The sequence below is a fragment of the Colletotrichum higginsianum genome, chromosome 3 (assembly GCF_001672515.1).
Source record: "Colletotrichum higginsianum IMI 349063 chromosome 3, whole genome shotgun sequence".
NCBI lineage: Eukaryota > Fungi > Ascomycota > Sordariomycetes > Glomerellales > Glomerellaceae > Colletotrichum > Colletotrichum higginsianum.
Window position 1 is genome coordinate 2,568,669 of NC_030956.1, and position 20,817 is coordinate 2,589,485.

The following is a 20,817-nucleotide window of genomic DNA, read 5'->3' on the forward strand; positions in this document are numbered from 1 at the left end:
CTTCATACATAATTAATGCGGTCTCTCTGCGTGGCCCTTCGTCGTTACACCGTCGCCAGAGCCGGGCGGGGAGTGGGAGTTCTCGCATGCGTCGTCAACAAAGGGGCAAGGAGAGAGAGAAACATACCTGAGTCGGATTGATTTCGACAGAGACGACAACGACAATAGACCGTTAGAATCATGCATATCCATTATTAAAATAAAACAAAAGAAAAATGCTCCAACTAGATTTCTAGATCTTCGTTTCCCTGCCGCTGGTTCGTTCATCTCTCTCAAAGTTGATTTTTGTGACCGACATATTCGTCGGCACGCGGGTATCTTACATGTTAAATGACCCATTACGCCCATGATCGCGAGCACAGCCTCTGTGCGCATCGCTCCTTTCACTACAAGCACGCGGTCTTTCTCTCCTCGCTAGCTTTCCTCCTTGGGTTCCTCGTTCAGCGTCTCTCAACGGCGTCAACGGCAGCCTCAGTGCCTGACGGTGCCGCTCCGTCCAAGACCTTGTGGTACGCGAGGCACTGCATCACGGCCTTTGTCACGCTCTACAAAGTTGATCAACGGCAAGTCTTCGTCGTCTCGTCTCGACGACCGTCTCGGCACCGATGGCATGGTGGGCTGCTCATTGGAAACGGCGCGACGTAGGGCGGCGCCGCCGCCCGCCGTGGAGCGGCTTCTCGGCCGCGAAGCCGCGGATTGAGAAGCCATGCGCTGGGGAGGATAGGCCTTCGATGTGCCCATGCGTGTGACGGTCTGCAGCTGGGGTCCCAGGTTTGCATCTGGCTGGTCCCATCCCGTCGCCATGTCGATCAGAGGCTTGCCGCTGGGCGCTTTGACGCCGCGGCCCTGGGCGTCTCGCCAGGCGGCAGGCAGATCGGGTACCTTAGGCGTCAGGTCAACGAGAGGCTGCGGCATCTCTCGCCTCCCCGACGACGATGACCCGCCGTCGGATGTTTTCGGACGGGACGAGGCGGTCGGACGGGCCGCTACGGGCCGCGATCGGCTCCGCGGTATAGGTGTCGGGTCTATTGCCATGGATCGAGATGACCGCACTGTACCCCTTCTCTCCGGCAACTGCCTGTCGGGCTCCGGAACCTGGCTCAGAAGCGACTGCCCCCCTGTAAAGGGATTGTCGGGCGACTGGTGCTGTTCTTCGGCGGCGGCCTTCTCTGCCTGTTGTTTGCGCCCCTCGTAGCCGTGGCCGAGCAGACCACCGGACCTGAACTCCTGGTCCCTAGCGAAGGGGTCGATGAGCTTCTTCGCCGCGGGTTGGGACAGATTGGGGGTAGTCCTTGATCGCGAGACAACCTTGTGGGTGTGTCTGGACGTGGAGAGCTGCTCCACTTGTCGTGCCGCATGTCTGTCCGAGTCTTTGCCAAAATCCTCCACCGGCTTGTCGAACTTGTCCATATCGAGTAGCGGGGAGAACGTCCCGATCGTGTAGGGTGTCTCGTCGATAGAGGCCCTGGTCCGGTGCACGGTCCCGCTTCTGGAAAGATTGCCGGCTCTCGAGACGGCCTTGTCGGCGCCGCCGTGGTGAGGCTTTGACTTCTTGGTCAGATCGACTTTCTTGTTGACCAAGTACCAGCTGCGCCACCCGTGAATGGTCTTCCGGAAGTCTTCGGCGAGCCTGGTGTCATCCGTGGCGAAGAAGTGGATAAAATTTTCGGTGTTCTGGAAAACGCTATGCTTCTGCTGGCTCTTGACCGCAACCCAGTTCTTCTTTGGTGGCTTGATGGTTTTTATTATATCCTTCTCGGTGGCCACATATATGTCAAAGTCGGACAAATGGCACAGCGAGACGGCGTCCTTGTCCGACAGCTTGGCGTCCTTCTTTTTGGAAGAAAATACCTGACCGCTCTCCATCAGTGTGATGTAGCGCTTGTTCCATTTCCCAGGTCGCTGACTGTGGTACAGCGCGAAATTGGCGAAACCTGGGGGCGGATCAATGGTGCGAGGCACACCTTCGAGGTTCAGGTCGGGGTTCGTGTCTACAGAGTCACCTGGGATGATAAGTAGGCAATGCTGGGTGTCGCGGTCCCAGGAATTCAAGACATCCCTCACACGCTCGTAGCGTCTCAACCGGCGGTCCAGACCGAAGGCGAAGTAGCACTCGTGCACTACGCTGGTTTTCGGGTTGATGTTGTGGGTCATGAGGTTGGCGGCCGAGTACAGTATCTCACTGGGGGTCGTATCAGGCGTCACAGGTAAACTGATGGACGACTGCAGGCAGCGAATCGTCACTCGCTGGGAAACCAAGTTAGCGATGGCCGGCCTAGGTACGACGTAGTACAGCAGACTGGCTCTGTCGGACGAAAAAAAAAAAGATAGACTTACGCGTTCACCAGCATTGCTGGCCGAGGCCGGGGCGTCGGTCCGGGGAACTATGCCGCCGCCGCCGGCTTGGATGAAGCGCGAGGGGTCCATCTCGCTCACGGGCCTACAATCGAGGGTGAGGGGCCGAAAGTATGCAGAAGGGGCCTTGGTGAGAGTGGCAGGGTCGGACCTGCGACCTTTTCTGAGAAAGAAGGCGAACTTGTCGACTATAGGACTTCGAACTCGGGGCGGGGCGTCGGGGATAGCATCCAATTGAGCCTGGAGTCGAGCGAGATCCTTTGCTTTTTGCTCGGCCAAGATGCGATCGGTCTCTGCTTCAAGACGGGAAACCTCTTCGGCCCAGCGGGCGGTGTGTTCCTGTTCCTGACCCCTGCGACGGCGGTGCGCTTCCTCTTCCTCGGCCTGTTGGTGCTGGTGCTGTTCCTCCTTCCGGGAGATGTGATGTTCCCACTGAGCGGTGCGGATGAGGTCCTGGTCGAGGACAGGCTGGAGGGCAAGCTTGGTGATGATTTGGGAACGAGTGTGGTCGGCTCTGGCAGAGAGCTCAAGGTCGGCGCATGACGAGTGGGAAGAGAGCAGGGCCGGATTGTGGGAGCGAGGCCGCAGATGAGGGCTGGGGAGCGGGAAGAGGAGTCGGTCGCGTGCTTGGGTCGGTACAGGCGGTGGTAACCCAAGAGGGAGTGGTGGTATCGGTGGCGGCGGTGGTGGTTCAAGTGGTGGTGGTGGTGGTGGTGGTGGTGGTGTTGGTGTTGGTGCGGTTCCCCGAGCCGGCGCGAGGGCATCTGATGCACGCAGTTTCGCTCTCGGCGCCGCATCAGCAGCTGACGCTTCAGCGGCGTGTTGTAATAACGCTGATCCTGCAGATGGAACAGACGGACCGGGGCCAAGAGCGTACAAAGGGGTCTGAGTGGAGGAAACCCCTGGGGCTGGGAACCTGGACCCGGAAGAGGAGCGCGCTAAGGAGAAAAGGGAACCTGGTTCGCTGGGGGGTCTGGGGCCGTGACCACCACCGCCTGCTACTGCTGCTGTATCTGCATTTGCAGTGTTTGCATTGGCACTGGCCCGGGACGGAGATGCGGAGGAGGAAGGCGAAGAAGAAAAATAATAAGGGGGTGAAGACCCTCCATGCAAGGGGCCGTCGGCTGCGTTGGGGGCTGTCTTTGGCCGTCGTCGGTTGGGGTAGCTGAACCGTACAGGGGATTGGGGCGGCGGCGTCGGGACACCTCCTCTTCTTCTTCTTCCTCCTCCTCGTCCAGCTGCACTAGCAAGACCGTAGCCAGTACTGGCGCGGCTGATGGGGGATCCTTGGTCGAAAGCGAACTTGTTGTTCTTCTTATTGCTGCTGCTGCTGTTGTTCCTGTTGTCGTTGTTCTCATCCAGAAGGTCGTGCCATTGCCATTGCAGCGTCAATTGCGGTGCCCCCGATGATGTTTGCGGTGTCGATGCAGATGATGCCAGCAACGGCGCAGTGCGTCGTCTCCTCACCGACGCCGGTGTTTGCTGCCGTTGCGTAGGTTGCACCTCATCAAACATCGCCTCTTCGTCGACGGCAATGCCGATGCAGGCGCCAATGCTTGTCGCCGTTCCCGTTTCCGTCGTGGCATTCGACACCGTTTCGTCATCCTGGAAAATGTCCACTTCCCAGTCCCGCCAGTCACGCCCAAAGTCAAGAACACTTTTATGCTCCCGTAGGCTCCTGTACCGCGTCATTCTTCCGGCGGTGACGCTGTGGACCCGTCGAGGTGGATGCGGCGCAGGAGATTTAGGTGGCCCTGGGCCTGCCGAGATGGTCCGACTTAGACGCGGAAACCCTTCCATTGCGCGATATTATTCTCTTTCTCTCTCTCTCTCTCTCTCTCTCTCTCTCTCCCTCCTTCTGTTTGTGTGGACGCGAGCTTCCGCCTGTACAAATGGCCCGAATGCTGCCGTAACCGACCGGGCAAATAGTATTGCTTCCTCAGTGTCGCACTTGGATGTCGACCGATGGGATGATACGAGATGGGGCGGGTTCTTCCCCCTGGGATCCTCGTCCGATAGCGTCGATGGTCGATGGTGGTAGCGGCCCAGTCCGCTGGAACCCTCGAGCTGATCCCCCAGCTCCAGCAGGGAACACTCGAACGTTATTTTGCCTTGCTCTGCACTATTTGGCTCAGGACCCTGCCGATCATGCAAGTGATAGATAACGACAACGGGATAGGGCGCCCGTTGATACAAACGATGTCTTTCGGTCCCCGGCTACTGGGCCAGGTGGGGGGGGAAACAAAAAAAAAGAAGAAAAAAACACTAATTAAATTAGATGGCCACAATAGGAGCGTCGGCAATATGCCATATAAAACAGAAGAAAAAATATGATTGAAGAGGGAAACAATTTGTCGTGTCGCACAAACGGTCGAAATCGTCCAACCCTCGGGATACCGAAAGCAGATGAGAAGGGTGCGAGTGAAGAAACGAGTGGCGAGACCTCTTCCCATAAGTCGGGGTCCGCCAGGACGAGTGATAAGGGAGGCCTTTTACATCTTTTCTCGACTCGTGCTTCATTCTCTGCCATGAAGGGCCACCTATTGAGAACGCGTCAGTCCGGTTTCACGAGTCGTCGAGGCATGCAGCACAATGCACGAGGCGCGAGCCCACATCGTGTGCCGAATGCCAGTCTCTGGTCTTTTAATTTGCATCCGTCGATTGTGCCATCGCCCACCCTTCGATGCCGCATTCCAGCCCGCATCTGTACTACGTCTTGTGCCCATCGTGTTTACACTCTTCCAGAACGAGCAACGCGACGCCACTCGACACACAATATTAGACGTGTACTGGACCGGCTACAGGCGGGTAATTGGTTGCATTTCAGTGGCAGAGATGAATTCGTGACTTGGAATTGGTCTCACTGTGGGCCGTACTGCTTTGCTCACTCGTCTCTGGTCCCCCCGCCAGCTCCGGCCACTTGTCCAAACCAAGGGTTTTCTCGTCCTGGATGGATATCTGCAACTCGGCATGAGAGAATCAACTGTTATCGCACAATGGCCAGAAGCGTCCGAACATGCAACCATGTCGCTAAGAGCTGAGTGCCAAGACCACGCCGTGCCTGCAAACAGCATGGCCTCTTCTCCGTATTCCTCAGCGAATCCTTCACCCAAACACTGAGTCTCAGGCTTTCCCGGACTGTCTGTCGAGCCGCCGATGCAGGCGCGTGCCCTACTACACTGCCGATCCAGATCAGTGTCGGAAGGCGTGTACTTCGCGTCTCCACCATCCGATGAAGTCGTTTGTCGACACGTCGATGCCCAGGTCCTTGAGCGCACGTGTGCTGAGATGGCAGTCATATGGCCGCTGGACGCTCGCGTTCGGGTCGTTGCCTTCGGTGTTGGCAATGATTCCGTCCATGGGGAGACCCATAATGTCTGCGAACGTCTGGCAAATCTCGTACTTGGTCATCTTATCCTCACTGGAGAACTGAAGGACCTTGGGCATCGAGCTGCGGTCGCTGGCCTCGAGGTATTTGCCGGCGATATCTGCTGCAGGTCAGTAGCCATGCCTTTTATTTTGGGGGGCGGGATGGGGGAGTACACATACCGTGACACACACGGCCGACATCTTCTGTGTTCGTGGGATATCGAATAGCCCAATGGTCCATCTTCACCTTGGACTGACCATCCTGGGTCTTCCATAACGTGTCCATGAGGATGTTGGTGGCACTCTCAGCCGGTGTGTGGGCTTTCCCGTAGAGAACAGGAACTCGAAGGACGAGGCCAAGACCTTCGAGGCCGGCCGCCTTGTACTCCTCCAAGACGGCGAGTTCGCCGTCCAGCTTGGTTTGGCCGTAGAGATTGGTCGGCCCAGTCGGTGCGTCTGCCTCGTAGGGTGCCTCTCCGGGCTTACCAGAGAAGACGTAGTCCGTCGATATATAGATAAGCAGGGTGGAACGAGCGGCACAGAGGTTGGCGAGCGACTTCGTGGCTGCGACGTTCAGCGCCCTGGCAGCATCCGGGTCGCTGTCCACCTTGTCGGGGAACCTCTGGGCGGCGCCTGTTAACCATCACCAACAAGTCAACCACGTCTGCAAAGAGATAAAGATTCAAAAAGAAGCAAACGGTGGAGACAAACAGTGTACGACTACTTGGGGCCTAAGGTAATCTGTTAGTCCTGACTGCTGTGGTAAGTTGGAGTTGAGGGTGAAGGGACGGGCCGACTCACTTGGACTCGTCGAGAAACTTCTCAACCTCCGAAGTGTTTCCCAGGTCGACTTTGAAGACGGAAACTCCATCGGCGCGGGAGAATCCGGTACCCTTGACGTTCCAACTCCGGAGTTCGAAAGCTCTAGCTACCTGTCGTCCGAGAAGACCGGTGGCACCGGTCACGACAACGTTCTTGCCCGCCATGTCTGGAAATGCAAAGAGGCCCTTGATGTGTTTTGTTAAGTAAATTGCAGAAGCAGCCTGGGCGTCTATCTCTTCCGGTTTGAAAATGCGGTCCCGCTGGTAAGGTAAGGCAAGGTAAGGTAAGTAGAATAGTCACTGATGAGGCTCGTTCAGTGACACTTGATGGAAAGCTCTGGTCACTCAGCTACCCCGCGGTGGGGCCAGCCCGCCAGTTGCGCAAACTCAATTGGGCCAATCCTCGGATAGCTACATCATTTTCTCATAATGCATATGATTGACAGAGACAGACAGGTATTTCCATTCACCCTTCCACACCTTCACATCCCAACACCAAGCCGCAGCATCGTAGGGCAGCGCATCGTGGCCTTACTCCCCTTTCATCGGATGAACCTTTTCGAAGCATGCAGAATCGCGGCTAGTTCCGCCAGACTCCTTCCGGACCGCGACACCCCAAGCTGACATACCGCGATGCAAAATTCCAGGCCAAGTTTCGCGTTCCAACGATGAGAGTGCCCAAGAAAGCCGACTCGTCACCAGGAATTGCTCCAATCTCCCAAGTTAAAAGGCCGCCCGTCATTGGACATGCGGCTGCGTTGCCACACGCTCACAATGGCAAGGGGGGCACACGGCTTTTTCCAGCGACGATTCGAGCTTCAACGCTAGGCATTCGACTCGCCGTTTCGCCCATATCCACGGATCCCTGGATTGGGGGCTGAGAATGCCGCAATTCTTCAGGAATCGAGTCATGACTTACTCGACCGGATGTCTCCTTACCGCTGGGGCTTCGCTTCTGCAATGTCATGAATGAGCATACAAAAAGCACTGTCGCTTTTCGCCCACCTTTCGATCAGAAAATCTCCGGCCGGCTAGGGTGGGCGACGTAACCCTCCGTGACAAGCGGAACCCTCGAGGGGGGGTTCTCCGATGTGCGTTTGTCGATTTTCGTTGAGAATTTGCTTGAGGTGGAAAGAGGCATGCACAGGGAGGTCCTCGCCAAGTCTCACATGATCGACGGAACCATCCTCTCTTCAAGTATGGCTTGCGCAATGGACTCTCGACGAAAGGAGGCTACGCATCTTTTCCGTTCGAAGGGAGGGAACTTGGGAGCTGGGCGTTCTCTCCTTTGCCGACACAAGACGTCTCGGTCGGCCCCATCAGGAAGGATCGTACCTGGAGACGGCAAAAGGACGATGATTTTCCAGGCTTGCATCCTCGCGCCAGAAAATGGCGCACCTCCGCGACTCGGCCGGGCATGCTTGTTTCTACTGGATCCTCTCCGATCCGGAAGCAATTGATAATTGCTGTCCAAGCACCGACGAATTACCGACTGTCTGGGCAAAGCATCACTTGGAACCCGCCCCTGTCCAGTTAGCAAACGCCGGGCCACCAGGGAATCCCGCGTGGCGGCGGGACGTTGCCAAGTCTGTGAGTATGCGCCAAGGAGTCGGCGAGCGAGCCGTTCTGCTTTTTTTTACCCCTTTTTCCTATTCAAACTCGTGCAGGCCCACTGCTGCTGCTTGATCCTTTTCGGATGCCACACTTGAACCACCATGCTTCGGAGCCTTACCTATAGAGCTCGTCAGGAACCCACGGACGAAGGGGTGCGGGCACGCGGGTCTCTTGATGCGGCGGGGGAAATGCGAGGTGTGCAGATAGGTGTACGGGTGCCATGTGTATGTAGTATACTAGTATTGCTCCTCTCCCAGGTGGGTATCGTACGTCTGTCGCCTCTGTGTCTATTTGTTCTAAAGAAAATTCATGTTTCGCCGCAGTGGCATCGGTTGCTACGTCTAATTCGACGTCTCAATCCAACGCACTCCTGGTGAAGGAAAGAGGGGCCGGCCCTTTCGTCTGTTTTTGTCACTCGCGAGCAAATTCCGCGTCCGGCCCAGCATTGAACGGCAAGCCGCTCCGCCATGGTATGTATGCATGTATATGTACAAGTATATCGAAACGTCGTTAGAGGGGGATGATGGGCATGGAGAACCAAAGAAGTGCCAGCCCTCTTTCCAATGCTCAGAAGCTCCCCGAGCTGGTGGTTGAATACAGTTTCGCTTCGTAGTTTCCGCGGCCGGGAGCCTCGTCCCTCTCCATGGGCTCCCCCTTACCCCCGCGAGGGGTCGAGTCACGCTTGTCGTCGTAGACGACGTTGACCTCGGTTGTGCGCATGATACCGTCGTACGTCATGATCTCCTCCTCGCTCGTCGTCGGCGAGTGCGACCGGATCTCGGACCGGCCCTTCATGCTCTTGAGTTGGAACGTGTCGGCGTGGTGGTGGTGATGCGACGCGGCGCGGCCGCAAGTCGCTGTGGCCGTGGCCGTCGTGCGGGACTTCCTGGTCGGGTCGCCGCTTGGGCCGTAGCCGTAGCGGGGGTTGGAGGAGCTCTTGAGCGAGGCGAAGAACTTGGGGAACCAGCGGAGGAAGAGGCCGCGCAGGGCCGGCGCCGAGGCCGCAATGATGGCAAGGTTCGTCTCGACGGCTGAGTAGGTGAAGCGGATGTCGTACGTTGGGTCTTGCTCGTTGATGTGGTACGAGACCTCGATCAGCCACGCGAGGCGGAGCACGCTGATGGCGGTGACACTGGGAGGTTGTGAGAAATGTGTGTGCGGAGGAAAGGTGGCGGTTCGCGCGTTTGACTTACACGGCTCCAAGGGCGAAGACGGCGAGCAACGCTATCTTGACCCGGATCTGCATCTTTAGTCCGAGGAAGATCCAGAAGGGCAGGGCGAGGGCCAGGACATCAGTGAAGATGGTCAGAGACGCGGTGCTGACGTAGAAGGCGCCCATATCAATACACTTGCCCGCGGTCGGTGGGTTGCGGCCCGCCTTCTCCCAGAAGTAGCTGATAGGCTGGCACTGGAAGACGACGGTTGTGAAGATGGCGATCATGAGCGCAATGTTGAAGACGTTGAGCCCGATGATGGTGTATCGGATTGATCGCTTCTGCCCGCTCAAGCGCAGCAGGAACATCAACACCGACGTCTTGACGAGTGCAAGGATCGGGTTGTACAACAGCTGGATGATGTAGTTCCACAGGCTGCCAAGCCGACTGTCGGCCTCCATGGGAATGTCGTAGACGTGGACGCCAAGGAAGGCATATCGCATGCCCATGTAGGATGCTGCCGTCTCGGCGACGGACTCCGCCTGAAGGTATCGTGGTGAGCAACCAACCAACCCGTGTTCGAATGGGGTTTCAATGCTCGCGCAACGAACTTACTTACCATTGCAAAACATATCAACCCGTCGTCTGTCGGGGTTACCTGGTCAGCAATCCACGTTGATCTGGAGGGGGTGATCTGCCCTGCGCCCCGGGTCTGTGTCTTTTGACAAGTCAGATTTTGCGGATCACTCACCCCAGCCAAATTGCTTCGTGCTGACTCGACTGTACACCCGCAGGGCCACGACAATGAGGGCGATGGCGGGGAAGAAGAAGAGCACGAAGAAACCGATGTGTTGGAGATGCGAGTACGGGTACGGGTAGTCGTTCGATATGGGCGGCAGCGGAGGAGGGGTGCTGGATGGATCGACGTCCCTCTGCTGGCTGTACTGCGCCGCGTGGACCAGGGCCGCGATAGCCTGCGACATGTTGGCTCCGAATCCCCCTCGATCGATGTCGTTGTTTTCAGTCAAATGTCGACAGAGCTCTCCTCGAGCTCGACTGAGCCTTGGCTGGCAGGTTGGGGGGTCAGCTACTTGAGACGGGGGCGCGGAAAACAGCTCAACAAGAAAGATTGGGGACAGGAGTCGGCTCTATATGCCATTGCCACCCCCCCTGGAGTGAGACTGCGGGTTACTGGAAAGGGGGAATATCTTTTTCTCTCGTCTTGTAACAAAAACGAACTGCAAGCCGGCGCCGAGATACAGAGAGAGGGAGGGAGAGGCAAAGAGATTGGCACGATGTCCAACTGGGAAAGGTCAACCCTCTCTGCTTCCTCGTGCAGCGGACAGGGCTAAGGCAGAGAGACGAACGGAACAGCGGCAGTCGAGACCTCTGGGTGACATTTGCCTCTGAACAGCTACCTGTAGCGCCCGAGATTCCAAAACAGATCCTGTTACCAGCCATGTGGGCGCGGCCATGGAAGAACTGGATCTCGGTAGGACGACGTGGTAACCCTACACGCCACGGACTTCCACTCGTCCCCCTTGTTACCTGCTGCTTGATATCCAGCAAGGGTTTCTCGTGTGTACTCGGGGGAGTCGGGAGAGCGCAAGGTCCTTGGCCGAAGGTGTGAGGAGGGCCCGAGGGTTTGGCCTTCTTCCGTCCCTTACGTCCCACCGTCGATCAAGTTGGCAATTTTGGGTACATCCATGGTGACCTGGAGAGACACTCTCAACGGTCCGACACAATCGCTTGACACTTGCAACCGTTGACAGCATTGGGCATCAGTGGCGTAGGAAGGGAGTTGCCGTCCCGTGCCCATCCCTCCTCTCTTCTTCTCTAATAGCTTCTGACGCGGTGGGCAAACGGGTAGCGGGCTCAGGTCCGTGAGATCCCGTCAACAAGCTTACTTTGAGAAAGATGGAGATTGAGGAGGAGAAGTCGGCCAGGAGCAAGAAGGGGTGGGGGCAGAGGGAGGCCGAACGTACCCCGTCGTGATGCCCAAGGAGGAAAGGAAGCCGAACTCGTTCGCGTCTGGCTCCGCTGCACCTCTACACCCTGTGGCTGGTCAACCGATTCAAAAAGCGACTGACGCTGTAGGCGGCCTGCAGGGTTGGGGGCTGGATGGTTGCGAGGAAGGGCGAGATCGCGGGCGCCATCTGGCGCCCAGGTATCCGGGGCTTGTCCCTCTGGAAGAGTTGTGAATTCTGGAAAATCGAACGATGTGCTCCGTCTATCTGATTCGTGGGGCGGAACCGGGATGGGTTTCCTCTTGTAAAGTACGAATGGGTGCGGAGCAGTCCGTACAGAGTACATGGACGTGCTCGTATAAGTCAGTAGCGTGCCCATGTAGGTAGGTACTCGTCGGGGCAGTGGCCGATAACCCACCTTTCCAGGCCGGGACGCGGGACGGATGTACACTCCGCCGGGGCTCCGCGGCGGGTTCGGGCTAGGTGAAACCCCATTCCCGCAGAGGTGGACACCTGTTTAGGTACCTACCGCTAGTATCGTACTATGCTAGGTAGGTACTTTTACTAGCGCAGCTGTGGCCAGAGTGCAGTGGCTTGTCACTTGAGCGAGTTGCTGAGTTGGGCCTGCATGAGAATAGGGGTTTCTACCGCACTCGGTCCTCGTCTTCGTCCATGTGCGTACGATATGGCCGAAGTCGATGGACTCTTTCAGGGTTCACGTGTGAGCCCTGTGGCCGTGGGTGGAGATGAAGAGACGGAGAACTGGCCAGACTCTCAAGAATACGACGGATACTTCCTTGGGGGGGGGGCTCGCTGTCATTTCTGTTTTGTGACGAATTCTCTCGGGAATTGTATGCATGCCGCAATGCGGCGCAGCTGGCTTGCAAATGAGAGAAGAAGAAGAAGAAAGGAAAGAAAAAAGAGGCCGAGAAGAGAAAGGAACCATGTCTACCACGTTGGCGCGAAGAAAAACGCGATGCAGGTCTGCGAGTCGGGAATTTACGACTGCCGTGCCGTCAGTCTGTATTTGCCGCACCACTGCCGCCGTAGCGTGCTCGGAATCTGTCTGGCGGAGGGTTTTCTTACTATGTCCAGACGTCCGTCTGTCCTTTGTAAGGTGATGTTCGACATGTCTTTTCACACATGTCCATCACAAGCAGCAATTACCCCATGGAAAGACGGTTTCGAACCCATGACGAACAGCCCGATCAGATCAACCGCACTTTTGAGATCAGAGCCTAGGTAAGCAAATCGAGGTGTCCACTGCACTGGACGATCAATTGGAAGGGGACATGGCCCGGCAGGATTTGCAAAAATCCACCAGGGCCGAAAGTACATGAAATCGCCCCTCAATCCAACATCTTACGCGGGACAGGGATCGACACCCCCGGCCACCCACTCGCTCAGTCTCTTTCCATGACACGAGGACGACAGCCGACGAAAGCTCATCTTACCGTCTGGTAGGCTTGTGCATTCTTTTGTTGCAGCCGTCCTGCCCCTAACAGCCACCTACCCATTGCATCTTCCGTGATGTGGGCGCAAAACACAACACACATACACACATGCAAACTCTCTCCAGCGTCGTCAAGAGAGCAACAAGCTTTCTTTCGTCTCAAAATCATATGTAGGCAACGGATGACGGGTGCCCCCCTCGTGAACTCAAAAACACCGGGGAGCAAAACGAGACAGCCGGTTCGCGCACAGCAGCATGGAGAATCCCTTCTGGCGACCCGTCTCCGCCTCTCTTCGGTACGCGTCTAAAATCGCTGGCGAGGAGCGGCCCCCGGTGTTCATCACTCGCGGCCAGGAGTGGTTGCGCCTTGATCGCAATTGCCTCGTTATGCCCGCCTCCAACCGGTGGGATGCAAGGGGTCATAGGAAGGACCTGGGCCAGTGGTCCTGCATGCCATGGTCATGCTTCCGAGAGGCTGCTTCTAGCAGAACTCCGGGTCACTGCGGGCAACGGAGGGCCACCCACCCTTGCCATGAAGAACCTCTTGCGAGTGCAAATCTCCCATGCGCCGCCATCTGCACATACATACAGAGTACATAAGCACATCTCTGTTGGCCATGTGGACCTCGAGGCGGGGGGCAAAAGGACCAGGTGGACCTCGTGGAGCAGTGTGCAGAGTACGCGAGAAGAAAAAGTTGCGAGCGTTGCAGAAACCTGATGGCTACGTGTGTACAGAGTACAGAGAATTCGTGCTCAAATACATTGATCTCTTGGAAACCGGGGCTTCTCCGTTGGTCCTTGGAAGTTGGGTCTAGGAAGGGCGTGCGAGCTTGGCTCGCATACCAGAGACCGTCCAATTCTGTTCGACAGCTCCGGAGTCCCAGACGGTTCATCCAGAGTTTTTCGTGCCACATTCATCCAGATTTGAAGCGGCGTGTCTTGCCCACTTACATGCAGTATGGGCTGAGCGAATGGAGCACAAACGACTGACAGCCCTCGACCTCGATTTGCTCCGTGGAATATCGACCGTTGCGCCGCACAGACGCCGCTGTCGGCGGGCAAGCCGTTTTAACCGACCGACGGGTCGTCTCGCACCGGCCAGAGTCCTCCTCCTCCTCTTCCTCTTCTTCTTTGTCTTTGTCTCTCCAACGACCGAGACGACAATGGCATGCAAGGGTCGAATCCACATAGTCCCTAGGGGGCTGCCAGGGTTCCGGGGTGCCACCATCTCGGCCAGGATGACAAGCTCTAGGCTCCGATGCCCAACGTCCAGCCATACACAGTACACTTACAACGGACGCCAATTTTCGCTGGACCTGACGACCCTTGCCGATGCCGAATCCAAGTGGAGAGATGGTCCTGCACGACTTCGGTGGATTGGGAAGGGGATGGAAAGCGAGGGTCACCCACCGGGTCGTCTTCTCTTGTAAGTCGTGAGGGACTTTGTCCGAGCCTGTGAGACAGACCTTTTGGCCATCTTTCTGGGAACGTCCTCCGCCACCCTCCTTGCCCCCCCTAGCCCATCACCTCCCACGAGGCATCCGTAGGCATTGCTCATCTCCCTCGGACTGGGACCTCTTGCGGACATCTGTCGATGCCTGCTATCAAAGACCACCTGCATCGTTCCAGCATCCCGGCGCGAGAACATGTCCCTGCCGCGCCGCGCAACCCGCTGCTATCAGTCAGTTGCTTTGGGGAGTCCTGTCCGTCGATAGTCGACCCTCTTTTGTCCTTTGCCCCTTGGTCTGGCTTCTGAGAAGAGCATAGTTCTGGAACAGGCCCTGCAAACATTGCCTGCCTCTCGGCCGCGGTGTGGATTGCTTTGCCCTACGGCAATCCGCAATGCGGTATCATCTCCCGACCGCACGGCGACGCTATTGTTAACCAGATCTCCACTGTCCGTCGCCATCCCTCGTCGGCCCATGTTCGATCCCGTGCGTGGCATGGCGAGGCCATGTCCGCGTTGGGTTTTGTCGCCCAAAAGAATAAGGTGCCCACTGGTTCTCGGCCGGCCTGCCGCTTCGTCCAACCGTCCAACCGTGTGGCCGTCCAGTGTTCCATTGCTCATCTCGGTCTCCACGACTTCACCCCGCCAGCGCTGTTGGTGACCACCAAAAACCAACCTGCGAGGTTTTACATATATACTTGAAGCAACCTCGTCCCCTCTCCGTGATCGTCCCCTTCTCACCATCCGTCTATCAGCAGCACTCGCGTCTGATTCCACGTGGCAAACCATGTCTTCGATGCGTTCTCTCCTGACAGCGGCTCTGCTGTCCGTCGGCCACTTGGCTGCGGCCCAAACCATCAAGGTTGATGGCCAAGAAGTTGGTGAGTATAACCCCCCGAGATCGACACATTGGATCAAGCATGACTGACTGACCAATTTTCTCTCTAGCCGCCGACGCCTCCACCGTTGCCCCGGCTGCCGAGATCGCCGACGTCTCTGTCGCCAGCACCTCCGCCGGCCTCTTCGACCAAGAGAGGGTCCAGCTGACCGACGCTGTCCTTGCCAACCTCACTGCCCTCCAGCTGTCCAACATCTCGCTGTTCGGCTTCGAGGACGCCTCTTCGGTCGAGAAGCGCTCACTCTTCGGTCGCTGCAAGACCTACCCCGGAGACTTCCTCTACCCCATCGGCTTGGTCTGGGACATCTTTGACCTCCTCCTGGGCGGCGCTCTCACCAAGACCATCCCCGAGGCTTCCGTCTGCTATGACGATTTTGGCAACTATGACCAGGCCAAGTGCGATTTCCTGACGGCGAACTGGGTCAATGGCTCGCACATCCACACCGAGGACCCCACGGCCATTAACGCCGTCCTGTTCGAGGGTCTGAACTGTATGCCCCCTACCATCAACGTCGGCGAGACCAACTGCAAGGTCGGCGGCCTTCCCTCGTACGTGGTCGAGGCCACCACCGTCGCCCACGTACAGCTGGCCGTCAACTTCGCCCGTAATCTCAACCTCCGCCTCGTCGTCAAGAACACCGGCCATGACTTCGGCGCCAAGTCCACCGGTGCCGGCTCCCTCTCCATCTGGACCCACAACTTCAAGAAGATCCAGTACTTGGAGAGCTACCAGCAGGACTCGTACAGCGGTCCCGTCTTCAAGCTCGGTGCTGGCGTCCGGGCGTTCGAGGTGTATGAGGCCGCTGCCCAGTACGGCGTCACTGCCGTTGGTGGCGAGGGCCAGACTGTCGGTGTCATGGGCGGTTACGTCCAGGGCGGCGGTCACAGCCCCATGTCCGGTCTGTGGGGCATGGCCGCCGACAACGTTCTTTCTTTTGAAGTCGTCACTGCCGATGGCCGCTTCGTGACTGCCAGCGAGTCCCAGAACCCGGATCTCTTCTGGGCCATCCGCGGTGGCGGCGGCTCGACCTACGGCGTCGTTACTTCTGCCGTCGTCAAGGTATACCCCAAGATCAAGGTCACCACCATGACCTTTGCCTTCTCCAGCGGCACCAGCATCACCAACGACCAGTTCTGGGCCGCCCTCCGCGCCTACTTTGACGGCTTCGTCAAGTACGCAGTCGACAACGCCAACTACGGATACTTCCGCATCCAGAACCTGGGTACTGCTTACGCCTTCGATATGGGCCCTTGGTGGGCGCCCAACATGACCGAGGCCCAGCTTCGCGAGCTCACAGCACCTCTCTTCGCCAAGTGGGCCGAGATCGGCGTCAACGTCGAGCCCGTCTACACCGAGTATGATAACTTCTACGATGCCTGGAGCGCCTCCTTCCCCCTGGAGCCATGGGGATCCAATGCCATCCGCCAGGCCAGCCGTCTCTTCCCCAAGGCCAACTGGGAGGACGAGACCAAGCTCAACGCGACATTTGAGGCCATCAAATACGTCGTCGAGGACGGCGGCTACATCGTTGCCTTCAACATGATGGCCGCACCCAAGACCGGCTACCCCGACAACGCCGTCAACCCTGCCTGGCGCGAGGCCGTCATGCACTGCATCACTGCCGTCTTCTGGGACCCCACCGCCGAGGAGTCCATCATCAAGGCTGCCAGCGACAAGCTCACCTTTGACTGGCTCCAGCGCTGGCGCGACGTTTCCCCCGGTGCCGGCGCGTACATGTCCGAGTCGGACTACATCGAGCCCAACTTCACCCAGGCGTTCTGGGGCACAAAGTACGAGAAGGCCCTCGCGCTCAAGAAGAAGTACGACCCCAACGACGTCTTCTACGCCCAGAACGGCGTTGGTTCCGAGTACTGGGAGATGTCGGAGATGATTTTGGGCAACCTGCCGTCCCAGAACAGCAAGCTGTGCCGCAAGCAGTAGGGAGTCGGTTGTTGTGTGATTGATCCGTATACCGTTTCGAGGACGATATGTCTTTTGGATTCTCTGTATATATTGCCACTGTACATAAGACTGGCCGGTGCCCTAAGGCGTCTATATCCTAAAACGTAGATGATCAGTAGACGATCTCACGATGCATCAGAATAGCGATTTTCCACCCCAACACGCGCGCAAGAAAGGCCCTTGACCCTGGTGAACCGTGTGAGTTAGTTCTACCTCCAATGGCGCCGTTTCCGGCTCCTGGTGAGCGTAGCGTTTACCTTACACCCCAACAGGTGAAGCACGGCTGCTCGCTCAGGACGTTGTTTTGCCAGTAACCAAGACGTGGATGCATTGAGCTCCAATGATGCATAAACAAGGGCGTAGCGGTCATAAAGTGCCTCACAGCGACTTGGTTGACTGTGCCGTTTAAGAAGAAAGATGGAAAAACCCCTCCCAATAAAAACCCTAAGAGGAACATGTTACTCAGACATGACCCGGGTTGCAGTTGCGCTGTCACTGTAGTCACTATCTTGGTAGGTAGTGTAGGTAGCATAGGTACCTACCTACCTACCACTCTCGCTTCCGATGTTTGGAAGTTGACGCGGCTGGCTGCAATGCGGCGGTACGTACTCTGTACTGGCAGTCGACTAGAATGCCCCGCTTTACTCATTGCGCTAAGCCCAAACGGACCATGCGCATAACCTGCCTTGCGAATTTCAAGGTGACAGACATGTCTCCAAATTCTATCCAAACACAGCTTCACCAACCAGCTATCCATCATGGCCTCGATCGCGGCATCTCTGGCGTCGGCCCTCCCGAAACCCAAGTACACCGGCGAAGATGAGGAGATCCCTTCGCGCGCCAAACAGCGCGGCCCGCGTATCGTTGGGGCTGGTCAGCTGGACGAGACGCAAATCGTGCTGAAGCGATCCGGTCCACCCCCATACCAGCAGCGAGCAGGATGGCGACCGCGAGGACCCGAAGACTTTGGCGACGGCGGCGCGTTCCCCGAGATCCCGATCGCCCAATACCCGCTCGATATGGGGAAGAAGGGCTCGACATCCAGCAACGCGCTCGCCATCCAGGTCGACGCCGAGGGCAAGCTCGACTACGGGGCTATTGCGCGTCAGGGCCACAGCGAAAGTCGGATCGTCCATACCTCGTTCAAAGACCTCATACCCCTTCGTCAGCGCGCCGACGCGGGCGAGATTGACCTGAGCCGACCGAGCCAAGAGGAGGTGGCGGCGACGGCGGAAAAAACAAAGAATGCACTGGCAGCGCTGGTCAGCGGCGCTGTCGCCTCCCAGAAGCCCAAGACCCTCAGCGTCGGAAAGCGAAACGACCCCACGTTCGTGCGATACACGCCGGCGGACCAGATGGGGGACCATTCCAAGAAGCAGGATCGCATCATGAAGATTGTCGAGCGCCAGAGAGATCCGCTGGAGCCTCCCAAGTTCAAGCACAAGAAGATTCCTCGCGGACCCCCCAGCCCGCCTCCTCCGGTCTTGCGATCTCCACCACGGAAGTTGACGGCCAAGGACCAGGAGGATTGGCGCATCCCGCCGCCGGTCTCCAACTGGAAGAACCCCAAGGGTTTCACGGTTCCTCTGGATAAGAGACTGGCAGCCGACGGCCGCGGTCTGCAGGATGTGGCGATTAACGACAAGTTTGCACAGTTTTCGGAAGCGCTGTACGTCGCAGACAGGCACGCTCGCGAAGAGGTCCGACAGCGCGCAGCCATGCAACAGCGCCTGGCAGAGAAGGAAAAGGCACAAAAGGAAGAGAACCTCCGGATGCTGGCCCAGAAAGCTCGCGAAGAGCGTGCGGGCGCCGGCAGACGGGATTCGAGATCGCGGTCGCGGTCGCGGTCGCGGTCACGCAGCTACAGCGGGTCCGACTCAGAGGGCTCGGAGGAGTCCGAGGTCCGGGAGAGAGAGAGAGCAAGGAAGGAGAGGATGCGCGAGGAGGAGAGGAAGCTTCGGCAGTCACGCATGGGGGCCGAGAGGAGAGTCCAGGTCATGGCCAGAGAACAAAACCGAGACATTTCGGAGAAGATCGCGCTCGGCCTCGCCAAACCCACCCAGTCCAAGGAAACCATGTACGACTCGCGGCTGTTCAACCAGTCCAGCGGCTTCGATAGCGGCTTCAACGAGGACAACCACTACGACAAGCCGCTGTTTGCGGCGCAGGATGCCATCAGCAGCATTTACCGGCCACGGGCCAACATGGACGACGAAGAGGACGAGGCAGCGGGCGACAAGGAGATGGCCAAGATTCAGAAGTCTAGCCGGTTCGGCGAGGCTCTGGGCAGGGGCACGTTTAAGGGTACAGAAGATGTCGAGGTAAGCGCGCCATTCATTCCGGACGACTGGCAAGGACAGTGCTAACAGGTTTTCTTTCCTTTCACGCAGGCAAGAGAGGGACCCGTGCAGTTTGAGAAGGACGCTGGAGATCCTTTCAACGTGGACAAGTTCCTGTCCGAGGTGGAGCAGAATTCTTCGTCAAAGAGAGGATACGGGCTTCAGGACGACGACTCGTCCCGGCAGCCGAAACGGGCGCGGGTGGAAGAGGACGACGATTAAAAGATTGCATTATCCGACACGCAAGGCATAAGAAGGCTAGTCAGGCTTCGGTGCAAGACAGGGCGGGACTCTTGGCCGGCACCGAGATGGCAACTCGTCCATAGCAATCGGAAACGGCCGTAAACCGCAGCACTGCAAGACGCCTCCATGCGAGGCAGACTGCAGATGAAGAAGAAGACGAAGAGAAAGGAATCCGATCAGCAGTGTACAAAAATTCTAATTTCAGGGCGAGGCCTGGTGAAGAAGGGATGCTTGCGTATGTAGACCCGGGCGTGTTTTAGGGTGAAGGGGGGGTGGAAGCCGACTGGTGAATTCGCAGCGACGTTCACCGTTTCAAAGACGGCGGTTTTCAATGCAGATCTCTCTGCCTGGCTGGTTCTACTTGTGTGTTTTGGCGCCTTCAAGCCGAGGACTGGACGACTCGGGCCACTCTGGCACATCCTGGCACGGGGCGACGCGGCCGGTCTGACAGGCTTTTTTGTCGGTTGGGGTTCGGTAATACTTGTCAGAGAGGTATCGGTTGCAGTGACAGCCGCGGGTCGTCATTGGTGCTTCTTGCATTGGCTGTTCGAATAGATACAAGAGAACATCGGGCGGAGAGATTTGAGAAATGAGACGAAGATCAGGCAGGGGTGGGAAACATGGGAGAAGGTCGGGGCATCGGACGTTCCGGCCGCCATTTACGTTTGGTTACAACTTACGTAGCTCCATTTGACAGGTCCTTTGGAAACCGGTGCTCATCTTTCTTGCCTTTCCCATGCTTGGGGTCGGAGAATCGCCCACATCTTAGACGGTGGACGGTGGCCGTTGGATGCCAACGATGTAATGGACACTGTCTTGGGCGGCCAGAGTCGGAAAAAGGGAAGAATTTTTATTATTATTATTATTTTAGCCCTCCCCCCCTTTGCGCCTGGGGGAGGGGAGAGACCTGGCGTACGGGGAGGCATCGTGATACTTGAAGGTTGGCGTGAGCTAGAGCAATTCAAAAGCCCGTGGGGGCTTGGTTGGTATGGCTCATTATTGATTGAGTTTAAAGTTGACTAAGTCCTTGCCAATGTCGCCAATGAGCCGTCAGAACTGGGGAGCTCACACGTCGAGATGAAGACGGAAGGGACTGTCTGCAACATGTAGTGTATAGTAAATATGATTATCACCAAACCAATCTAATCAATCCCATGTTTCCATTGAGTTGTCCCCCCCCCCCCCCCCCCCCCC

At 57.4% G+C, this 20,817-nt stretch overlaps 6 protein-coding genes across 6 annotated transcripts; 3 read left to right on the forward strand and 3 right to left on the reverse strand.

The window, feature by feature from the left end:
* Window positions 1–440: 440 nt before the first annotated feature.
* Window positions 441–4,047, reverse strand: CH63R_04318 (uncharacterized protein; the record flags this gene model as incomplete). Its single annotated transcript, XM_018299293.1, has 4 exons — window positions 441–545; window positions 751–2,247; window positions 2,338–3,240; window positions 3,532–4,047. The coding sequence occupies 4 exons, from the start codon at window positions 4,045–4,047 to the stop codon at window positions 441–443; spliced, it is 3,021 nt and encodes a 1,006-aa protein (XP_018160539.1).
* A 1,500-nt stretch (window positions 4,048–5,547) lies between these two features.
* CH63R_04319 (RmlD substrate binding domain-containing protein) lies at window positions 5,548–6,710 on the reverse strand (the record flags this gene model as incomplete). The annotated part of the gene is made up of 4 exons (XM_018299294.1): window positions 5,548–5,843; window positions 5,905–6,357; window positions 6,436–6,455; window positions 6,526–6,710. 4 exons carry the CDS (start codon window positions 6,708–6,710, stop codon window positions 5,548–5,550), a joined length of 954 nt encoding a protein of 317 aa, XP_018160540.1.
* Window positions 6,711–8,726: 2,016 nt separating this feature from the next.
* Window positions 8,727–10,296, reverse strand: CH63R_04320 (CFEM domain-containing protein; the record flags this gene model as incomplete). The annotated part of the gene is made up of 4 exons (XM_018299295.1): window positions 8,727–9,291; window positions 9,353–9,855; window positions 9,933–9,958; window positions 10,065–10,296. The coding sequence occupies 4 exons, from the start codon at window positions 10,294–10,296 to the stop codon at window positions 8,727–8,729; spliced, it is 1,326 nt and encodes a 441-aa protein (XP_018160541.1).
* A 2,692-nt stretch (window positions 10,297–12,988) lies between these two features.
* Window positions 12,989–14,882, forward strand: CH63R_04321 (uncharacterized protein; the record flags this gene model as incomplete). The annotated part of the gene is made up of 3 exons (XM_018299296.1): window positions 12,989–13,229; window positions 13,727–14,159; window positions 14,501–14,882. The coding sequence occupies 3 exons, from the start codon at window positions 12,989–12,991 to the stop codon at window positions 14,880–14,882; spliced, it is 1,056 nt and encodes a 351-aa protein (XP_018160542.1).
* Window positions 14,883–14,967: 85 nt separating this feature from the next.
* Window positions 14,968–17,020, forward strand: CH63R_04322 (FAD binding domain-containing protein; the record flags this gene model as incomplete). The annotated part of the gene is made up of 2 exons (XM_018299297.1): window positions 14,968–15,061; window positions 15,129–17,020. 2 exons carry the CDS (start codon window positions 14,968–14,970, stop codon window positions 17,018–17,020), a joined length of 1,986 nt encoding a protein of 661 aa, XP_018160543.1.
* Window positions 17,021–17,799: 779 nt separating this feature from the next.
* On the forward strand, window positions 17,800–19,602 carry CH63R_04323 (Pre-mRNA-processing protein 45; the record flags this gene model as incomplete). The annotated part of the gene is made up of 2 exons (XM_018299298.1): window positions 17,800–19,362; window positions 19,432–19,602. 2 exons carry the CDS (start codon window positions 17,800–17,802, stop codon window positions 19,600–19,602), a joined length of 1,734 nt encoding a protein of 577 aa, XP_018160544.1.
* Between the last annotated feature and the right edge of the window lie 1,215 nt (window positions 19,603–20,817).